We start from the raw sequence: 16,213 nt of genomic DNA on the forward strand, positions 1-16,213 counted from the left end.
CAGGCTGGCCTCGAACTCAGAAATCCTCCTGCCTCTGCCCCCAAGTGCTGGGATTAAAGGCGTGCACCACCACTGCCCGGCTCCATCAACTTTTTCAACTCTTTAGACCTGGAGCTTAGTAGATCTGAAGGATGAGCAGGTATTTTGTATAGAGGACACAATATGAACAATAAAGACCTTGAGGTAGGTAGGCAGTAACAGGTGGCCTTGGGAGGAGAAATGAAAGTTTAAGGTCTGTTCTGTGGCAAATAAAATGAAGCTTATAGTTGTCTACTGCTCCCTTGAATGTAGGCTAAGGAGCCTGTACTTGATCCTGCAGTTGTGGGGAGCTACATAAAGCTTATAAGAAAGAGTAAACTCACCCAGGCAGTGGTGGCGCACACCTTTGATCCCAGAACTTGGGAGGCAGAGCCAGGCAGATTTCTAACTTGTAGGCCAGCCTGGTCTACAGAGTGAGTTCCACAACAGCCAGGGCTATACAGAGAGACCCTGTCTCAAAAAACCACAAAAAAAAAAAAAAAAAAAAAAAAAAAAAAAAAAAAAAAAAAAAAAAAGAAGAGTAAGCTCCATGTATTATGCTGTAGATCAAGAAGAAGCAAGGGCCAACTCTCTGTCACATCAGGAGATGGCTCTCATTGAAATCAGGGAAAGTAGCAAGGATGTGTATCCTTTGGGTCTGACCCCTTGAGGTCAAATCTTTTCCTGTTATAGGGCTGTTCTACCAAGCTAAGTCCAGAGACTTTCCTGGCCTTCCACATCAGCACCATGGAGAAGGTCACCAAGGACACCTATCTCGTCCGCTTTACATTACCTGAGAACAGTAAGCTCGGCCTGCTTCCTGGGCAGCACCTCATCCTACGGTACATTCAGGTAGTGGGAGGACCAATGTCTGCCACCCTACTTTGCCAGCCGGGTAGCCGGGGAGGGGGAGGCTTACTCAACCTTTCTTGAGCCCTTATTTGCCTTCTTCAGGATGGACATTGGGAGCATAAGATTTGCTCAGTTTTTAGTTTTTTGTTGTTGTTGTTTTTGGTTTTGTTTTTTGAGTTTTTGTTTTTTGGTTTTTTTTGGTTTTTTTGGGGTTTTTGTTTGTTTGTTTGTTTTTTTGAGACAGGGTTTCTCTGTATAGCTCTGGCTGTCCTAGAACTTACTATGTAGACCAGGCTGGCCTGGAACTCAGAAGTCCACCTGCCTCTGCTTCCCAAGTGCTGGGATTAAAGGCGTGCGTCACCACTGCCCAGCTCAGTAATGTTTTTGTGATATATAACAGCACCAGTACTTGATAACACTTACTAGCCACGGCATAGTTCTGTCTACTCACATTCATGAACTCATTTAACCTTCACAAAATCCCCAGAGAACGTTAAAGTCAGAGAGTTTCAGGAACTTGCTCACACAGGAAGTATTGGATCAGGATTTGAAAGCAAGCAGTCTGTCTTTGGAGCCAATATATTAGCATCTGAAGACAGAAAGGACACTAAGAATAAAGAATTTGAACATATAAAAGGTAGAGGCAAGAGAATTAGAAGTTTAAGGTCAAGCTAGAAAGATGGCTCAGTGGTTAAGAGCACTGACTTCCAGAGGTCCTGAGTTCAATTCTCAGCAACCACATGGTGACTCACAACCATCTGTAATGAGATCTCATGCCCTCGTCTGGTGTGTCTGAAGACAGCTACAGTGTACTCACATAAAATAAATAAATCTTATAAAACAAAACAAGCAAACAAAACATAACAAAAAGAGTTTAGAGTCAACCTTAGTTACATCTCAAGTTTGAGGCTATTCTGGGCTCTATATCTTATCTCAAAAATGGTAATGATAATAATAAAAGAGGAAACAAGCAAGCAAACAAAAAAGTTTCCCAGTCTCACAGCCACCATGTTATGGAATCCAGACTCCAGTCTAGACAACTTGGCTACTGAACTGCATTAGTGTCCTTTCCTCTGAGAAGAGTCCTCTGAGCTTCTTTCTGACCTGTGCATCCCCAGCCTGAACCATCCCACCTTTCCTGGGAGAGCATCTTTCAGGCAGGCAGTTGTGGGTATGTGAGGCTCTGCAGAGGTATCAGTGCTGCAAACATGAATCTGGACGATATCACAGAGCCAGACAGCATTCAGGAGCATATTCACATGTGGGAAGAAAAATGGGTATAGAGCTGAACCCTAAGAAACCTGGGGCTTACAGGGTTGGCAAGAAGAGAAGAAACCAACCAACCAACAAACCACAACAAAACAAAACAAAGAACAAAACCCACAAGACATGGCCCAAAGACAAGGCAGGAGGGGACTAGAAAGAGCTTACTGCTGGTCAGACTGGCCACTTGCCTCCAGGTGCTCTGGCCTGTGGCCTGGCTGGCAACCCTTGAAGTTCTCCATTCCAGCTGTCAGGAGAAGCCACAATGCAGGTTATAATGCTCTGCAGCTCTCCATCCATAAATTTGAGTGACCAGGACACCTCGCCTCTAGGCTGACTCCCCTCCATCCTCTCTACCACCCCACACGACATTCCTAATACATGTGACCATGTCACTCAGGAAAACATATTCTGGTGCTCCTTATTGCTTCAATACCTGACTCCAGCAGACTTCTGAGTTCACAGATGAGCATGCTCAGTCCCTCTGAGACACTGCAGGCTCTACCTGCTGCAGTACGTGGTGTCATGCTCTTCGCTTCTGAGCCATGTTTGTTTTGCTCTCAGTGTCTGCATATGCTTCATAAGCTTTTCTTACATTCTGTCTAACACCTCTGGATTTGATGCATTTGGACAGGGCATATCAGTCTTTGCAGACACCAGAGCAGAATGTTGTATACACAGTAAAGCCAGAGAAAGGGATGCTCAGGTGTGCCTGGGAAGCTGTCGGGGTTTTGGTTGTTATTGTTTGGGTGTGGGGTTTTGAGTTTGTTTTTTATTGTGGTTTGTTTTTACATGCTCATTATGTACTTCAGGCCAGTTTCAAACTCATGTTTTTCTGCCTCAGCCTCCCAAGTGCTGGGACTACAGGGTGCACCCCCATACTTAGCTGCCTGAGATACTTTGGGGAGCAGAACTAAACTTGGGTTTGGAGCCATGGCCAGATGCGAGCTGTGCAAGGGCTTTCCTTCTCTAAGCACTGCATTTTAAAAAATATTTATTTATTTATCTATCTATCTATCTATCTATCTATCTATCTATCTATCTATTTATATCTTATGTGTATATATGTGTGCTTGAGGGTATGTATGTGCATTGTGTGTGTGCTGTCCATGGAGGTCAGAAGAAGGTATCAGATCCCCTGAAACTAGAATTACAGGCAGTTGTGAGCCACCCAGTGTGGGTGCTGAGAACCAAAGCAAGGACCTCTGCAAGAGCAGTGAGTGCCCTTAACCTCTGAGCCATTTTTTCAGCCCTGGGTTGTTATTTTAAATGAAATTGTGTATATAATGTGCCTGATACACACACAGTAGGTGTTCATACCTCATAGCTATTATCAGGACTCAAAATTGCTCTCCTGACCCCAGTGTTGGTCACATTATAAAAACAATCAATACATTGGCAGGGCTTTGGCCTCCAGCCCTTAGAGGACTCTTGCAGTTCTCACGCTTGCTGGTCTCCTGTAACGTTCCATAAGCTGTTAGCAGCTGCTTTTATCTGTGTTGTTTATAGTGGAGAGGGAAACCACAGCAATGTCCCACAAACTGCTCACAGCATCAGTGTACCCTTTGATGGACTATTCTGTCTAATTCCAGTAAAGTCACACAACCAGGACCTAAATGGCTCCCCCTGTGTTACAGGAGGTGCTGCTGACAGATTAAGTACCGTGCACAGGTCTCACAAGTAGCTAGCATGGGTAGTGGTGAACTTACTGTTTTCTCTCTGCTGTTCCTTACCTGTCCCTTGGTGAGCACTTCTGGGAATGACTGGAACCCACCCTTCATGTCCATTCACCTGGCAGGGAGGTATCATTGTTAAATGGCTGACTACCTGACTTCCTGTGCACTTCTACTTTCCAGAGGTATAGTAGATGGCTTAGAAATTCAGAGAGCCTACACTCCCATCAGCCCTGTCACTGCAGAAGGATACTTTGACATTTTAATCAAGGTGAGTCCATTCTTATTGAAGATTCTTTAAGGTGCTCTGGACTCATATCTCCCTCTCTGGCTTGCTTGGGGTGGAGGGCTTCCCATCTGTTAGTTGGCATGAGAATGGGCTGGCTTGAAGGAGCAATAGTTTATGAGAGGGTCTCCTCTTCCTTTTCTAAGGAGGATGCTGCTATGCCCTGAGGGCATGTAATTGGGAGATTTTAGGAAATCCCATACCTTATCATCTTTTATGTACTGGTGGAAGGGGAGTACTGAGCTGAGAAGTGGGAAGGAAGTCCCTGCCTCTGTGTGTGCTGGCACAGGGGTCCTGCCTGACTTGGAGGGACCCAGGACAAATGGTCAGATCAATAGACTGATGCTAGTCATGAGAGTAGAGTCCCAGTCCAACACAGGACAGCTGTAAACAGGGAACTCTGGCCCAGCTTCCTGGTAGCTGCTGTGTGTTTGAGGGCTGAGTAACAAGAGAAGTATGAGGAGAAGGCTTTAAGAGCTAGGGGCAGCACAGCAGAAGCAGCATGAAATGGGAAAGGTTTTTGTCCTGGCACAGAAGGGGGCAGGATGCCAGATAAAACTGGGCATGAAGACCCTGCAGACAGAACTACCCTGGCATTCTCTCTGGGAGGCTGTCCTTGAAGGAGGAGTGTGAACTGACGGTGGCAAGGAATGAATGGCATTCCAGGTAGAGAGTACTGATAGCCAGACTTCAGAAACGGTGACAGGAAATAGGCCTTCTGGGAACTGTGTTCAGCCCACATGCTGGAAGAAGAGGATGCCTGTGGGGCAGCTGGGCCACTGGAAGAGTTGTCGGGCCTGAGTGGAATTGGTTAGATACAGAATGCCCTGGAGACCCAAGATCTGAGCAATAAGTTATAGTCACGGAGGCCCAGCATGAAGAAACTAAAGAGGTTGCTTTCCATGGACCTGCTGACCCTCTGACATTTGACTTCCAGCAAGTGAAGCTTTGTGTGTGCCACTCTGCTGTGGCTCTGCTAGGCCAATCCAGCCTTTTGCCATCACACCATGTTGTCATCTACAAAGTTCATGCTCTAGAACAATTGAATTAACAAACAAAACCCCAAACAAAAATACTAATAATGCTTTAAAATAAGTTTCAGTTTTGGGTCAGACCACTTTCCTAGCTATCCTTAGCTGCTCGTGGCCACAGGTCTGACATGCCTGCAAGTGAGAACATTTCTCTCATGCAGTCCCAAGGAGCATCAATACTGAAGAACAGCTTTGACATCCAAGCCTCCTTACAAGGCTGTGTCATTATCTCTCTCACTGGTCAGCAGGCTGAGGCCAAAGGACCCAAGGTGGGAGGTGGGGGAAGGAGTGATATGGGTGAGCAAGCCCCTGATTCTGAGGCCTAGAGCCGACTTGGGCTCCTGCTTTCTTGCCTGCCTGCAAGCCTGAATGTTTATTCCTTCCCACATAAGCCTGGACGAGCTCCCTTCTGCACGCTACTGTTTGTCTGGGAGATTCCACAAATCCTCTCCAAATGGCCTGCTTCCCTGTGCTGCTTGTCTAGGGCGCTTCTGCTGAGAGGATAAGCCTGGAGACAGCTCTCCAGAGCAGCTGGATCCCTCCCAGCTGCAAGGCTGATTTTCTCCTTCAGAGCAGTATCTCATTATCCCTAAGCCACTGGCTGGAAAGAACTGGAAATGTCTTTGCAAATTGGGAAGGCAGTGGGAATTTGAGGGTTGACTTTCCCATGAGGAAACTAAGGAGGGCTCTGTTTTCAGGCACCTGCTAGGCACTGGTTACACTGCTTGTAACTGTTGTCATTTCAACTCCTGACCGCAAGAAAACCATATTATCCCCACTTTACCAATGAAGAAACCGAAGCTTAAAGGTCTCTTGGGTAGTAGGACAAAAGTTGTCTTAGTTTCTCTTGAGCATTTGCTCCAAACCAGGCTCTCTGTGGCAGAAGAATCTTTTCTTTGATGCTGGCTGGGACCACTAGGGCCATGGCTAGGGTTCTGATTGTTTTGTTTTGTCTTATGTTTATGGACAGTAGTGAGCCACCATGTAAGTGCTAAGAATTGAACCCAGGTCCTCTGGAGAAGGAACCAGTACTCTTAACAGCTGAACCACTTCTCTAGTCCCTATAGCTGGAGTTTTTATTTTCCCCAAATTGTACCCAGAATCCAAAATGTGCCCCCACACAGCTTCCAGTAAAAACTCTCCCTCCCCCTCATTTCCCAGGTAAGCCAGGACTACCTGTGCCTCATGCAGTCAGTGATGGAGGTAGTCATGGATGCTCAAAGGCAGGTCTGACACCAAAATCTAGTCTATCCTTCAAGTTTTGGGCCATCCCAACCACCCTTCCAGTTTTGTGTCCCAGTGTTTCCTCTGAGTCTACCCCACAGCCATCTGTTCTTCCTAAGAGAAGACCTGGGCTCTTGTGCCCTTCCCTGTGCTGACCCGAATTCCAAGTCTTTACATGACTCCCTACCCTGGCAATCCAGTCTTGCCCTAACGCACCTTCCACCTCCAAGAAGCCAGCCTTATTTCACCCATGGGCTCACGGTTTCTCATCATGGAGTATGAAACTCTATCGAGTTTATGTCTGAGTTGTGTATATGTATCCCTCCTATACTTTGAGCCCTTTCAAAGGAGGTCTGACTGCATAAATTAATTGATTGAAATGTTTGTTGCTAAATGTTTGTGATTTAGGCATTGGATGCCCTCACGATGTTTCAGACCCAACTGCATGTCCTGCTACCCCAAGCATGGTGCTCAGAATAGTGCAGGTAGACAGTGTAGGCAGTGTAGGCAGTGTAGGCAGTGTAGACAGCTCACCTACTTAGTGGTATTCCCACCAGGAGGTGGTTTAGAATGAGCCAGACACTGAAAGCTGAGTCCAGTGTTCAAATGTACTTGGCTTTAGCCTGCCCAGAATTGCAGAATTACAAGTTTATTACTAACATTTCAGAAGTGGGAAGATTGTCAATAAAAATGTGGATCTCCTCTATCTCTTGGAAGACTCCTGAGATCTGGCAAGATATGCCCCACAAGCTGCAGACTAGCACCTGAAAAATTGCTTCTCTCTTAGAAGGAGCATCCCTTGATAGACCACTGTCTTTCTGACACTACATGCTAGTTGCCTTTAGTCACTACCCAGTTCTTTATTGGGGTACACTTCCTCCCTGCCATGGCTCCTCAGGCATTTTGTTTTGTTTTGTTCTGTTCTGTTCTGTTCTGTTCTGTTTTTCAAGACAGGGTTTCTCTGTGTAGCCCTGGCTGTCCTGGTCTGAAGACCAGGCTGGCCTCAAACTCAGAAATCCACCTGCCTCTGCCTCCCGAGTGCTGGGATTAAAGGCATGCACAACCACTGCCTGGCTCGCCTCAGGTATTTCAATGTGTGACCTCTCTGAAGGTTGGTAGGTCCATGGAGTCTCATCTCAGCCTTACCATCCACATTGTGTGGCTAGATGCCAGTATGGATGATAGCTCCAGCATGTGGGGTACAGAGGAAGGCAAGGTGAGAGTTGCTCAGGAGGCACTGAGCATACAGAAGGAGTTTCAAGCGTTAGTTAGGGAAGTTTGTGCAGAGGTGCATGCCTATCCACTGACTGTCCCCTGTGTTTGCCTCAAGTGCTACCAGACTGGGCTGATGTCCCGGTATGTGGAGTCCTGGAGAACAGGAGACACAGCTTTCTGGAGAGGACCTTTCGGAAGCTTCTTATATGAACCAAAGAAGGTCAGTGCCAGCACCTTTAGTCCTGAGGAGCTTCCCCAAGTCACTGTGCTGTTCTTCTAACACTTAACCCAACCCCCAGAGTGATGTGAGGCTTAGACAAGGGAGAAGATAGACCGGCCCTAATAAACACACTGTCTACTTTACTCCAAAACTGCTGATGGCTGCCCGTGCCTCAGAAGATCAGGATGGAGGACTTAGCGTTCAGGATCCTGATGCCCTCTGACTCTCAGATGCTGTTCCCATTGCACCTTCTCAGGAAGCTGAGTGCAGCCCATACTCACTTCTAGATTGCTCTTCTCCACAGCATGCTTGCATCTTTGTCCGCTTTCCCAGAACCGTCATTTCCCATCAGCCGCCCCGTGCCTGGGAAGAAGTCCCGCTGTATGATGTATCGAGAGTCTTGAGAATCCTTTGACCCAGTAATTCCATTTCTGGAAGTCTATTACAGAGAAAAACAAACAAACCATAACAGAACAAAATCAAACCCAAATGCTGCTTCTTGTGCGTGTGTCAGTGGCATTTTTATTTATAACAACAAAAGACTAGAGGCAACGGAGTGCCCAACAAAGAGAGCAGTTAAGTACACTGGGTTACAGGTACTTGATAGAGCCTTCTCCTAGATTTTAAAGTTATGTTTTTAATGATGCTCTATGCTTATGCTATAAGAGCAAGTGACAAGTACAAAGCAATATCCACCCAGTAGGGAAACTAACTTAAAATGTACAGAAAGAAATATGAAATGTATGAAATATTAGCAGGTTTGGGAGAGATTATGGGCAATTTTCATTTTCTTCATTACGCCTTCCAAATTATCTGGAATAAACACCTATTACCTTTATAATTAGGAAAACAAAGCCAAAACCGAAACAAACGGAAAAGAATGAATCATGCTTGCCTTGCCATTCTTTTTGTTTAATTTAAAAATAGCTTTTATTGTATTTTCCCCTTATTATAAATGCAAAACATGTTCACTAACCAAAAAAAAAAAAAATCATCAGAGACAGAGAAAAGGAGGGAACCCAAATGCACCTGGCAGCCGTCTCCCAGGACGCCAGCCTCACTGCACACCCTCTCCCACACATGGGCATATGTTCAAACACATACACACACACATGCATATGTGAACCTTCATACCAGCCCTGTCAGGATGGGGTATAGCTTGGTATAGAACACTTTCCTAGCACTCGTAGGCCCTGGGCTCTGTCCCAGTAAAGATATACCCCCATACATACTGCCAAACCCTCTGCAGTGCATCCTCTGTGCAGGCTCACTCAGCCCTCGTGGCAGCTTGCCAGCGATTCACCCCCACCTCACACATACAGATGTATATGCTATCACTCTCCAGCAGTGTTCTGGAACTATCCATGCTCAGCTCTGCATTGTGTCCCCCTATTCTGTATCCCTGCCCTTAAGAACAGGGTGTGGCCGGGCGATGGTGGTGCACGCCTTTAATCCCTGCATGTGGGAGGCAGAGACAGGCGGATTTCTGAGTTCGAGGCCAGCCTGGTCTACAGAGTGAATTCCAGGACAGCCAGAGCTACACAGAGAAACCCTATCTCGGGGGGCGGGGGGGAGAACAGGTGTGGATATTGTTTCTTTTCCTGACTTGGAGCACAGATGGTCTTCTGACCATTTGTCCCATGAGGGAGCCTCCCAATGTCTGTGACCTGCATCCTTGGAACATCAGAGCCTTTTGTTTCTCACCTAGATCCAGCAGCAAGGTAGTGCCTCCCACATTCAGATGGCCACCAAAGCTTTGCCAGGGCCTGCTTTGCTCCTTGAGAAGGCCACGAATCTCACCCTCTTTCTAGTCCTGCTCTGTAGTTGTCTGATTACACACAGATGTTTAATCAACCATACAAATGTCTGTCTCTGCCTTCACGCCACAGGCAGACACTAGCATCTGTCCAGGAGGAGACAGGTAGTGTTTGCCAGTGTATGAGGGAGGCACAGGCACTGGGGGACAGGAAATGAAGAGCCCCCACCCCCCAGCCCAGCTCAGGCGTCCTAGAACAACCTGAGCAAGGATGAGAGAAAAGGAGGGTGAGACAGCAAAGGCCTGGAGGCTGCAGGGACCACTGTTGCAGACAAGGTGACCCAGCCCAGGATCTCAGGCTTAATAAGGGGAAAACTGAAATGGATTAAATCTCAACTCCATACCGGCCCTTTATGTTACCTCATCTGGTCCCCAGGGCAGTTCTGAGCTGGGAGCTATTTTAGGAAAATGCTCTCATTGTTCTCCACTAGTGAAGAAATTGAGGTTCAGATTAAGAAAATAGGTTGCCCAGATCACATGGTTGATATTTATATACAGATGCCTAATCCCTGGAATGCAAGGTGAATGTTTTTCAGTGTGGGTCAGGCATTAACCTTTAAGAAACTGACTTTTAGAGCAGGGTGGTGGTGGAGCAGGGTGGTGGTGGCGCACGCCTTTAATCCCAGCACTTGAGAGGCAGAGGCAGGTAGATCTCAGAGTTTGAGGCCAGCCTGCTCTATTATAGAGTGAGTTCCAGGACAGCCAGGGTTACACAAACACACACACACACACACACACACACACACACGCACACACGCACACGCACGCACAGACAGACACAGACAGACTGACTGACTGACTGACTGATTTTGAAAAGGCCTGCCCTGTTTTTTAAGGAACCTAGAGGAGACAGGCAATGGGCTTACTGAGGAGGGGTTGATGGTATTATTATTGTCTTGGGCAGAAACATCCCTTACAGTGCCATGCTAGGCAGATGTACTCATTACTTCATTTACTTCAGAGAAGCTCAGAGTTCTAGGCTGGGGTCCTAAGATCTTTGAGGAGCTCCCCAGGGTCAGAGGAGGCAGTCTAGAGAGCAGTCGGGATGGATTTGGGAGTGGCAAGGCTTTGGTGGGAGAGGAAGTGGCTTTGGGAGGTAGTTAAGTTCCTTGGCAGCTATAAGCAGAAGGCAGCCAACCCCCTTTCAGGCTGGGTTTTGCTCTCTAGGGGGCTTTCCTTGCTGTCCACAGTCCAGGTGGCATCATGCAGCAGAGGAAGAGCATGGCAGAGATGGGCGGGACACTAGAGAAATGCATTGCTGCCCACCTTAGGCAAGGCCAAGAGAAGACCCATGAGGGTGGTGGAGAGCCCGCCACCCACTGAGCTGTCCTGCCTGCTCTCTAGTATGGTGAGCTCCTCATGCTGGCGGCTGGCACGGGCCTGGCCCCTATGGTGCCTATCCTGCAGAGCATCACAGACAACGAAGATGATGAGACCTTTGTCACCTTGGTTGGCTGCTTCAAGACCTTCGAGGGCATCTACCTGAAGACCTTCTTCCAGGAACAGGCAAGGTTCTGGAACGTTCGAACCTTCTTTGTCCTCAGTCAGGTGAGCCCAGGGTGGAGACCTCTCCCCTAACAAGCTGCATTCCCTTTGTGCTTGTCCTGAGGACTGGCTGTAGGCACTGTACTATAGTAATAACCCCAGGTGCTCTGTGTGGAATGTAGGCATCCCCAAGTCCATGTTACAGAGGAGGAAGCAGACTTACGGAAGTGCTGGGCCAAGGGGGAGCCAGGTCTGGGCTCTGTATGCTTCACACTCCTGAGCTCCAGTTTGTAGATGCTGCCCTCAGCTGTGTCCTACCCATCCCCTGGGGTCACTTGTGTGGAGTCCTGTTCACACCTTTATGGCTAAGGATGTGGGCTCACATACTCGCCATGGTGCCTAGCATGAGGCCAGGTCCTGAGTAGGGGCTCCATGGAGACTGACTGGGAGTCAGTGCCTTAGTAAGGCCCCTGCCACTCCAACTGCTCCTCCACACAGCTGCAGAACAGCTACTGTCAGACTCAGTGAGCTATAAGTTCTCTAGCTCGAAGCCACCCCATGTCCTGCTCTCTGTGTCCCCATTGCCCCAGCCCTCGCCATAGTATGGCAGATCTCAGGCCAGGCCTTCCGTTACCACTGTCTGCTCTCTAGAGGGTCTAATCTCACTGCTTCCTGTACTCCCTAGGTTGGGGGTCCCTGCTGCCCCTTCCCTATTTCCTTTTGCTTCAGGGTCAGCATTGTATACTGCAGATACCCCCTCCTGAATCTCCTTTTTGAGAAAAATCTGGAAAATTTCTGACAGCTTATATGATCCTCAACCATATGTCTGGGGCCAGGAAACTGGATTGCTGTCCCCTCCAGAGCTTTGTAGATTCAGAGTCTACAGACCTGTCCACAGGTAGAAAGCTCTATGCACATGGGAGGGTCAGTTTGGTGAACATTAACAGTAACAGGAAGTGCCCAAGGCAGGGCGTAAAACCGAAGGTTAGTGTGAAGCAGAGGTGGTGAGGGAAGGCCACACGCCCTACAGAAGCCTGGGCCAGGAAGGGAAACAGGGCACAGGCACCTGGCAGGCTCACCTGCCCTGGCAGCTGCCTAGCCCTCTTTCCCTCTGTCCTCAACAACATGATAGATGCCAGGGCCACAAATGAAGGTGAGATACCCCCTTGCCCTAGGGGCACTCACCTGTCTACAGGGATGGCTGCTTATGATGTGTCTTAGTTGCCTTCTATTGCTGATAAAGACCATGACCAGAAGCAGCTTGGGAAAGAATGGGATTGCATCAAGCCTTCATCTAGTCCATCTGGAATGGAAGTCATGGCAGAGACTCAAACCTGAACACAGGAGGCAAAGCAGAACCCACATGAAGGAATGCTTCTTCCTGCTTGTTCAGTTTACTTCCTATAGTCCAGGGCTGCCTGCTCAGGGATGGCACCATCATGGGAGCTGGACCCTTCCACATCAGTTACCAATTAAGAAAATGAGCTGGCCTTTAATCCCAGCACTTGAGAGGCCAGAGCAGTCAGATCTCTATGAGTTTGAGGTCAGCCTGGTCTACATAGTAAGTTCTAAGCCAGCCAAAGCTATACAGTAGTGAGACCCTGTCCACAAAAAGAGAGAGCGAGAGAGACAGAGAGAGGGATAGAGGGAGAGAGAGAGAGAGAGAGAGAGAGAGAGAGAGAGAGAGAGAGAGAGAGAGAGAGAGAGCACTTCAATCCCACTACAGTCTCATGAGGTTTGTACTCCCATTCTGTCTTTTCGCAGATGTGGAACCTGAGGTAACAAGGTAACTGCCACAGAGAGCTGGATACCAGCTCAGCCGGTCCTGCACAGAGGCCATTGTCTTAGTCCATCAGGATAGTGCACATACATGCTGGCCAGCATGGAGGGCAATAGGGTCAGGAATGCCGCATGAAAGCAGAGGCATTTGAGCCCAGGCTGGGAAGTTATATGAAAGTTCACTTCCTGCCCTGCTAGGTTTTGATGAAGCAGAAGGTTGGGCAGAGGAATGGGCTGACTGGCTTGATAGCAGGAGGGAGGGTGACCGTGGTAGCTCTGCTCACCTACATGCGCTTGACACAGGTTGCCCCTTTCCTGACTGAGCCTGCCAACACTCCTTCCACTTCCTGCCAGCTTGTCTGTCCTCCTGCACTGCCTTGCTCCTAGCCCTTTGCTGGCTCCTACTGTTCTCAGGACTTCCCAAGCCCAGTGGCCTGATGACCTTGACAGCCCCACCTCCCGGCCTTCCCTCCCTAATGCTATGTCCTGGTGTCACTGACAAGCTTGCAGGTACAACTCTGCTGTGCTTTTTTGGTGCTAGCCTTTGTTCCTGATGCCCCCTGCCAGGTATGCTTGTCCCCTCCCTTTCCCAGTGCCTACTCACCCTTCCAGGATCTGCCGATGAGTAAGTCCATCCCTGGGTACGGAGCCATGGGTGCTGCTAGTGCTCCTGCCATCATAGCATCTACCTCCCTGTCATTGTTTAAGGGCTCTGCCTCGCTGAGGAGTAACCAGACTCAGTGCATCTTGGAGTGCACAATTTGGGTAGGGCCAGTGGAACCAAGGGGCTGGGGAGAACTGGGAAGTGGGAAGATGGGCCAGTGAGGTCTGCTGGCTCTTGAGGTTCCAGTAGATAAAGTGTTTGGGGGAGTGTAGGAAGATCCAGGTCACTAAAGAGTGACCTGGAACTCAGCAGCACGCTGGCAGTGGAGTTAGGAGCTTCTTTTGGTGAAGGGTTTCTCCCATGTCCTGTAGTGACAGAAAGGAGCTGGCTAGGTGACCATCGAGAACCCCCAGGAGTCACTGCTGCTCTCTCTTGTCTTCCCAGGAAGTCTCCCTAGAACAGCTTCCCTGGAGCTACCGTGACAAGACCTGCTTTGGCCGCCTGGGCCAGGAGCTGGTTGATGAACTAGTGGCCTGCTGCCGGAGAAAGCCATTTACATTAGTCTGTGGCTCAGCTGCATTTACTGAGGACATAGCTAGGTGTTTGCTGTCTGCTGGCCTGACTAAGGACTCCTACTTCCTCTTCTAGCCCTGGCCTTGGTCCTTAATTAGGGGTACAAAGAGCAGCCCAGACCAGAGTTAGAAGACATGGACGTGGTCCTGCTGCCGACTTTCCCAGAGACCTAGGGCAAATGTCACCACCCTTGGAACTTCCTTTCTTGCCTGCTGTGTCCTGCTGTGTGGAGAGAGGCCAGCAGTTGTCCTGGAAGTCAGAGAAGACTGCTCCAAGGGAGCCAAGCAAATGGAGTCCTGCTGAGCTCAGACTGGTGGGAGTTAGACAGGACAAGGACTGAGGAGCCTCTTGTCCTTACAGAGACCATCAGTGCTGAGAAAATGACTTGGAGAAAAACTCAGAGCTCTTGAGAGGACCTTAACTTCTGTGCCTCCCGTGGAGTGAACCTGGCTTGCTGAAGGCCTTGGCTCTATGACCTGACCATGTTCTCAGACCAAGGCACTGCCCTGGATCATCTCTGTATCCGTGACAAGTCTTTCCTGCTGTGATCAGCTTCACGCTCAGTTTCTTTCCTGGCTCAGGAGGCCAGCTCAGAGTCCTTTCCCCACAAAGAAGAGGAATGGAGGCAAATGCCCCTCCCTCCTGCAGGCAGCCACATAGCCCGTGCCTTCAGCTCTTGGTGCCCTGGCGACGGTTGCTATGGAGATCTAAAGATAGAGCAGGAGTCAGGAGACCTGGGTCCCTCTCCCAGCTCTGCCCACTGAGTGGCTGCTGATCCAGGTCCACCCAGCCCCCACCTCCACCTCCTCTATCCTGCATGGGGCATGCCCTCTCCAGGGAACTCACTGCCCCTGGGCATCACGTTGACTTAATGAATTCTGCTTTCCACAGCCTGGGCCCCAGTGTGCTGTGCCAGCACAGGCTAGATACAGGCAGTCCCAGACTTCTAATGCTCAGCAGTGGAATGTTAGAAGCTGAGATCCAGGAGCCTTCAGGATTAGGCATTTATAACTATGGAGTTGCAATCTCCACCCCACACCCCCTACCCCTCATAACAGAGCTCAGATGCCAAAGAACCCTGTCCAACAGACCCAGTGTACAAACAGGTCAACCAAGGCCTATGAGTAACTCACCCAAGGTGAATGCCAAGACAGCCCTACAAGCTTCCCATTTCCTCCCTCCCCCCATCCCCTGCCTGTGCTTGTACACCATGCTTTTCAAACTGGACTCCACGGGCCACTGGGGAACCTTGCCTGGATAACAGCAGTAAAGGTGGTTGGAGGGATCCCAGGTCCCCTTCAATCACAGCAGGTCTGTTTTTACCTCATTTTTATGGGGCATGAAATTTTTATCAAAAAGGACTTTTCTATCCCAATCTGAAAAGTCACAACAAAGAAATCCCTGTTCACTGTACAGCCATGGTGAACAGTTGGGTGATGGGAAGCTTGCATGCTGCACCTCAGGGACATGGGACCTCTGTCATGGTTTTACAGGGCATTAGGTGTGATTTCTCAGAACCAAGTGTCATGAGCAAATTAAAGCTGCACGAACATTGGTCAAGATATTTTTTTTGCTTGTTTGGCCTAGGTCCTCAACCTCAGGGTCGTTGTTCTTTTGAGTCTCAGGCTTAGGCATAGCACAGTGTGACAAGACTGAGAGCCAGAGCTCCCAAACAGAGTGCATGCCTTCTCCTTGCCCAGCCTGTGACTTGGGGGAAGACTCATGTCATCTATCCGGGCCTCTGAGAACTTCATCAGTGTGCCTTGGTGGGTCTTACTGGTTATCCTCATGGATGCTCCTGGGGGACTAGGAGCCTAACTGTCCGAGGAAATAGCAGCAACGTGCTGGGCACAACCTTTCCAAGCTCCAGCCAAGGCACAAGATGGCTCGCATAGCTCTGAAAGGGTTGAATGGTCTAGAAATGGGGTTCACGGTGCTAAGAGGATGGTGAGCAGGACTTGAGCCGTAAGAAAGCCAGACACTCCCCAGCCCCAATGGTAGAAGCTTCAAAAGCATGCTTTTGCTCATTTCTGGGAGGGTCAAGGAGGCCAAGGGGAGGAGCCTAGGGCAGTTCCCCCAGGCCTCTCTCTGTACCGTTTTTTTAAAAGATATTTGATGCCTAGACAGATTAGGCCATTCAGAGGCAGCTGACATGCCCTGTCCTGCGTGGGTTG

The 16,213-nt window shown here is 49.0% G+C and overlaps 1 protein-coding gene across 2 annotated transcripts in view; it reads left to right on the forward strand.

Moving 5' to 3' along the window:
- LOC116096348 (NADH-cytochrome b5 reductase-like) overlaps window positions 1-15,599 on the forward strand; it is an 18,194-nt gene extending 2,595 nt beyond the window's left edge. The window contains exons 2-6 of one of the 2 annotated variants that reach the window (XM_031378063.1): window positions 712-860; window positions 3,990-4,077; window positions 7,678-7,782; window positions 10,943-11,146; window positions 13,911-15,599. In XM_031378063.1, the coding sequence (XP_031233923.1) occupies window positions 712-860; window positions 3,990-4,077; window positions 7,678-7,782; window positions 10,943-11,146; window positions 13,911-14,114 (750 nt within the window). In that variant the 3' untranslated portion in view covers window positions 14,115-15,599. Of the gene's footprint in view, window positions 1-711; window positions 861-3,989; window positions 4,078-7,677; window positions 7,783-10,942; window positions 11,147-12,847; window positions 13,321-13,910 lie in introns of those variants that run through there. The other variant, XM_031378064.1, reaches the window with a different exon arrangement.
- The last annotated feature ends 614 nt before the right edge of the window (window positions 15,600-16,213 follow it).

Source organism: Mastomys coucha, unplaced genomic scaffold (genome assembly GCF_008632895.1).
Source record: "Mastomys coucha isolate ucsf_1 unplaced genomic scaffold, UCSF_Mcou_1 pScaffold18, whole genome shotgun sequence".
NCBI classification, from domain to species: Eukaryota; Metazoa; Chordata; class Mammalia; order Rodentia; family Muridae; genus Mastomys; species Mastomys coucha.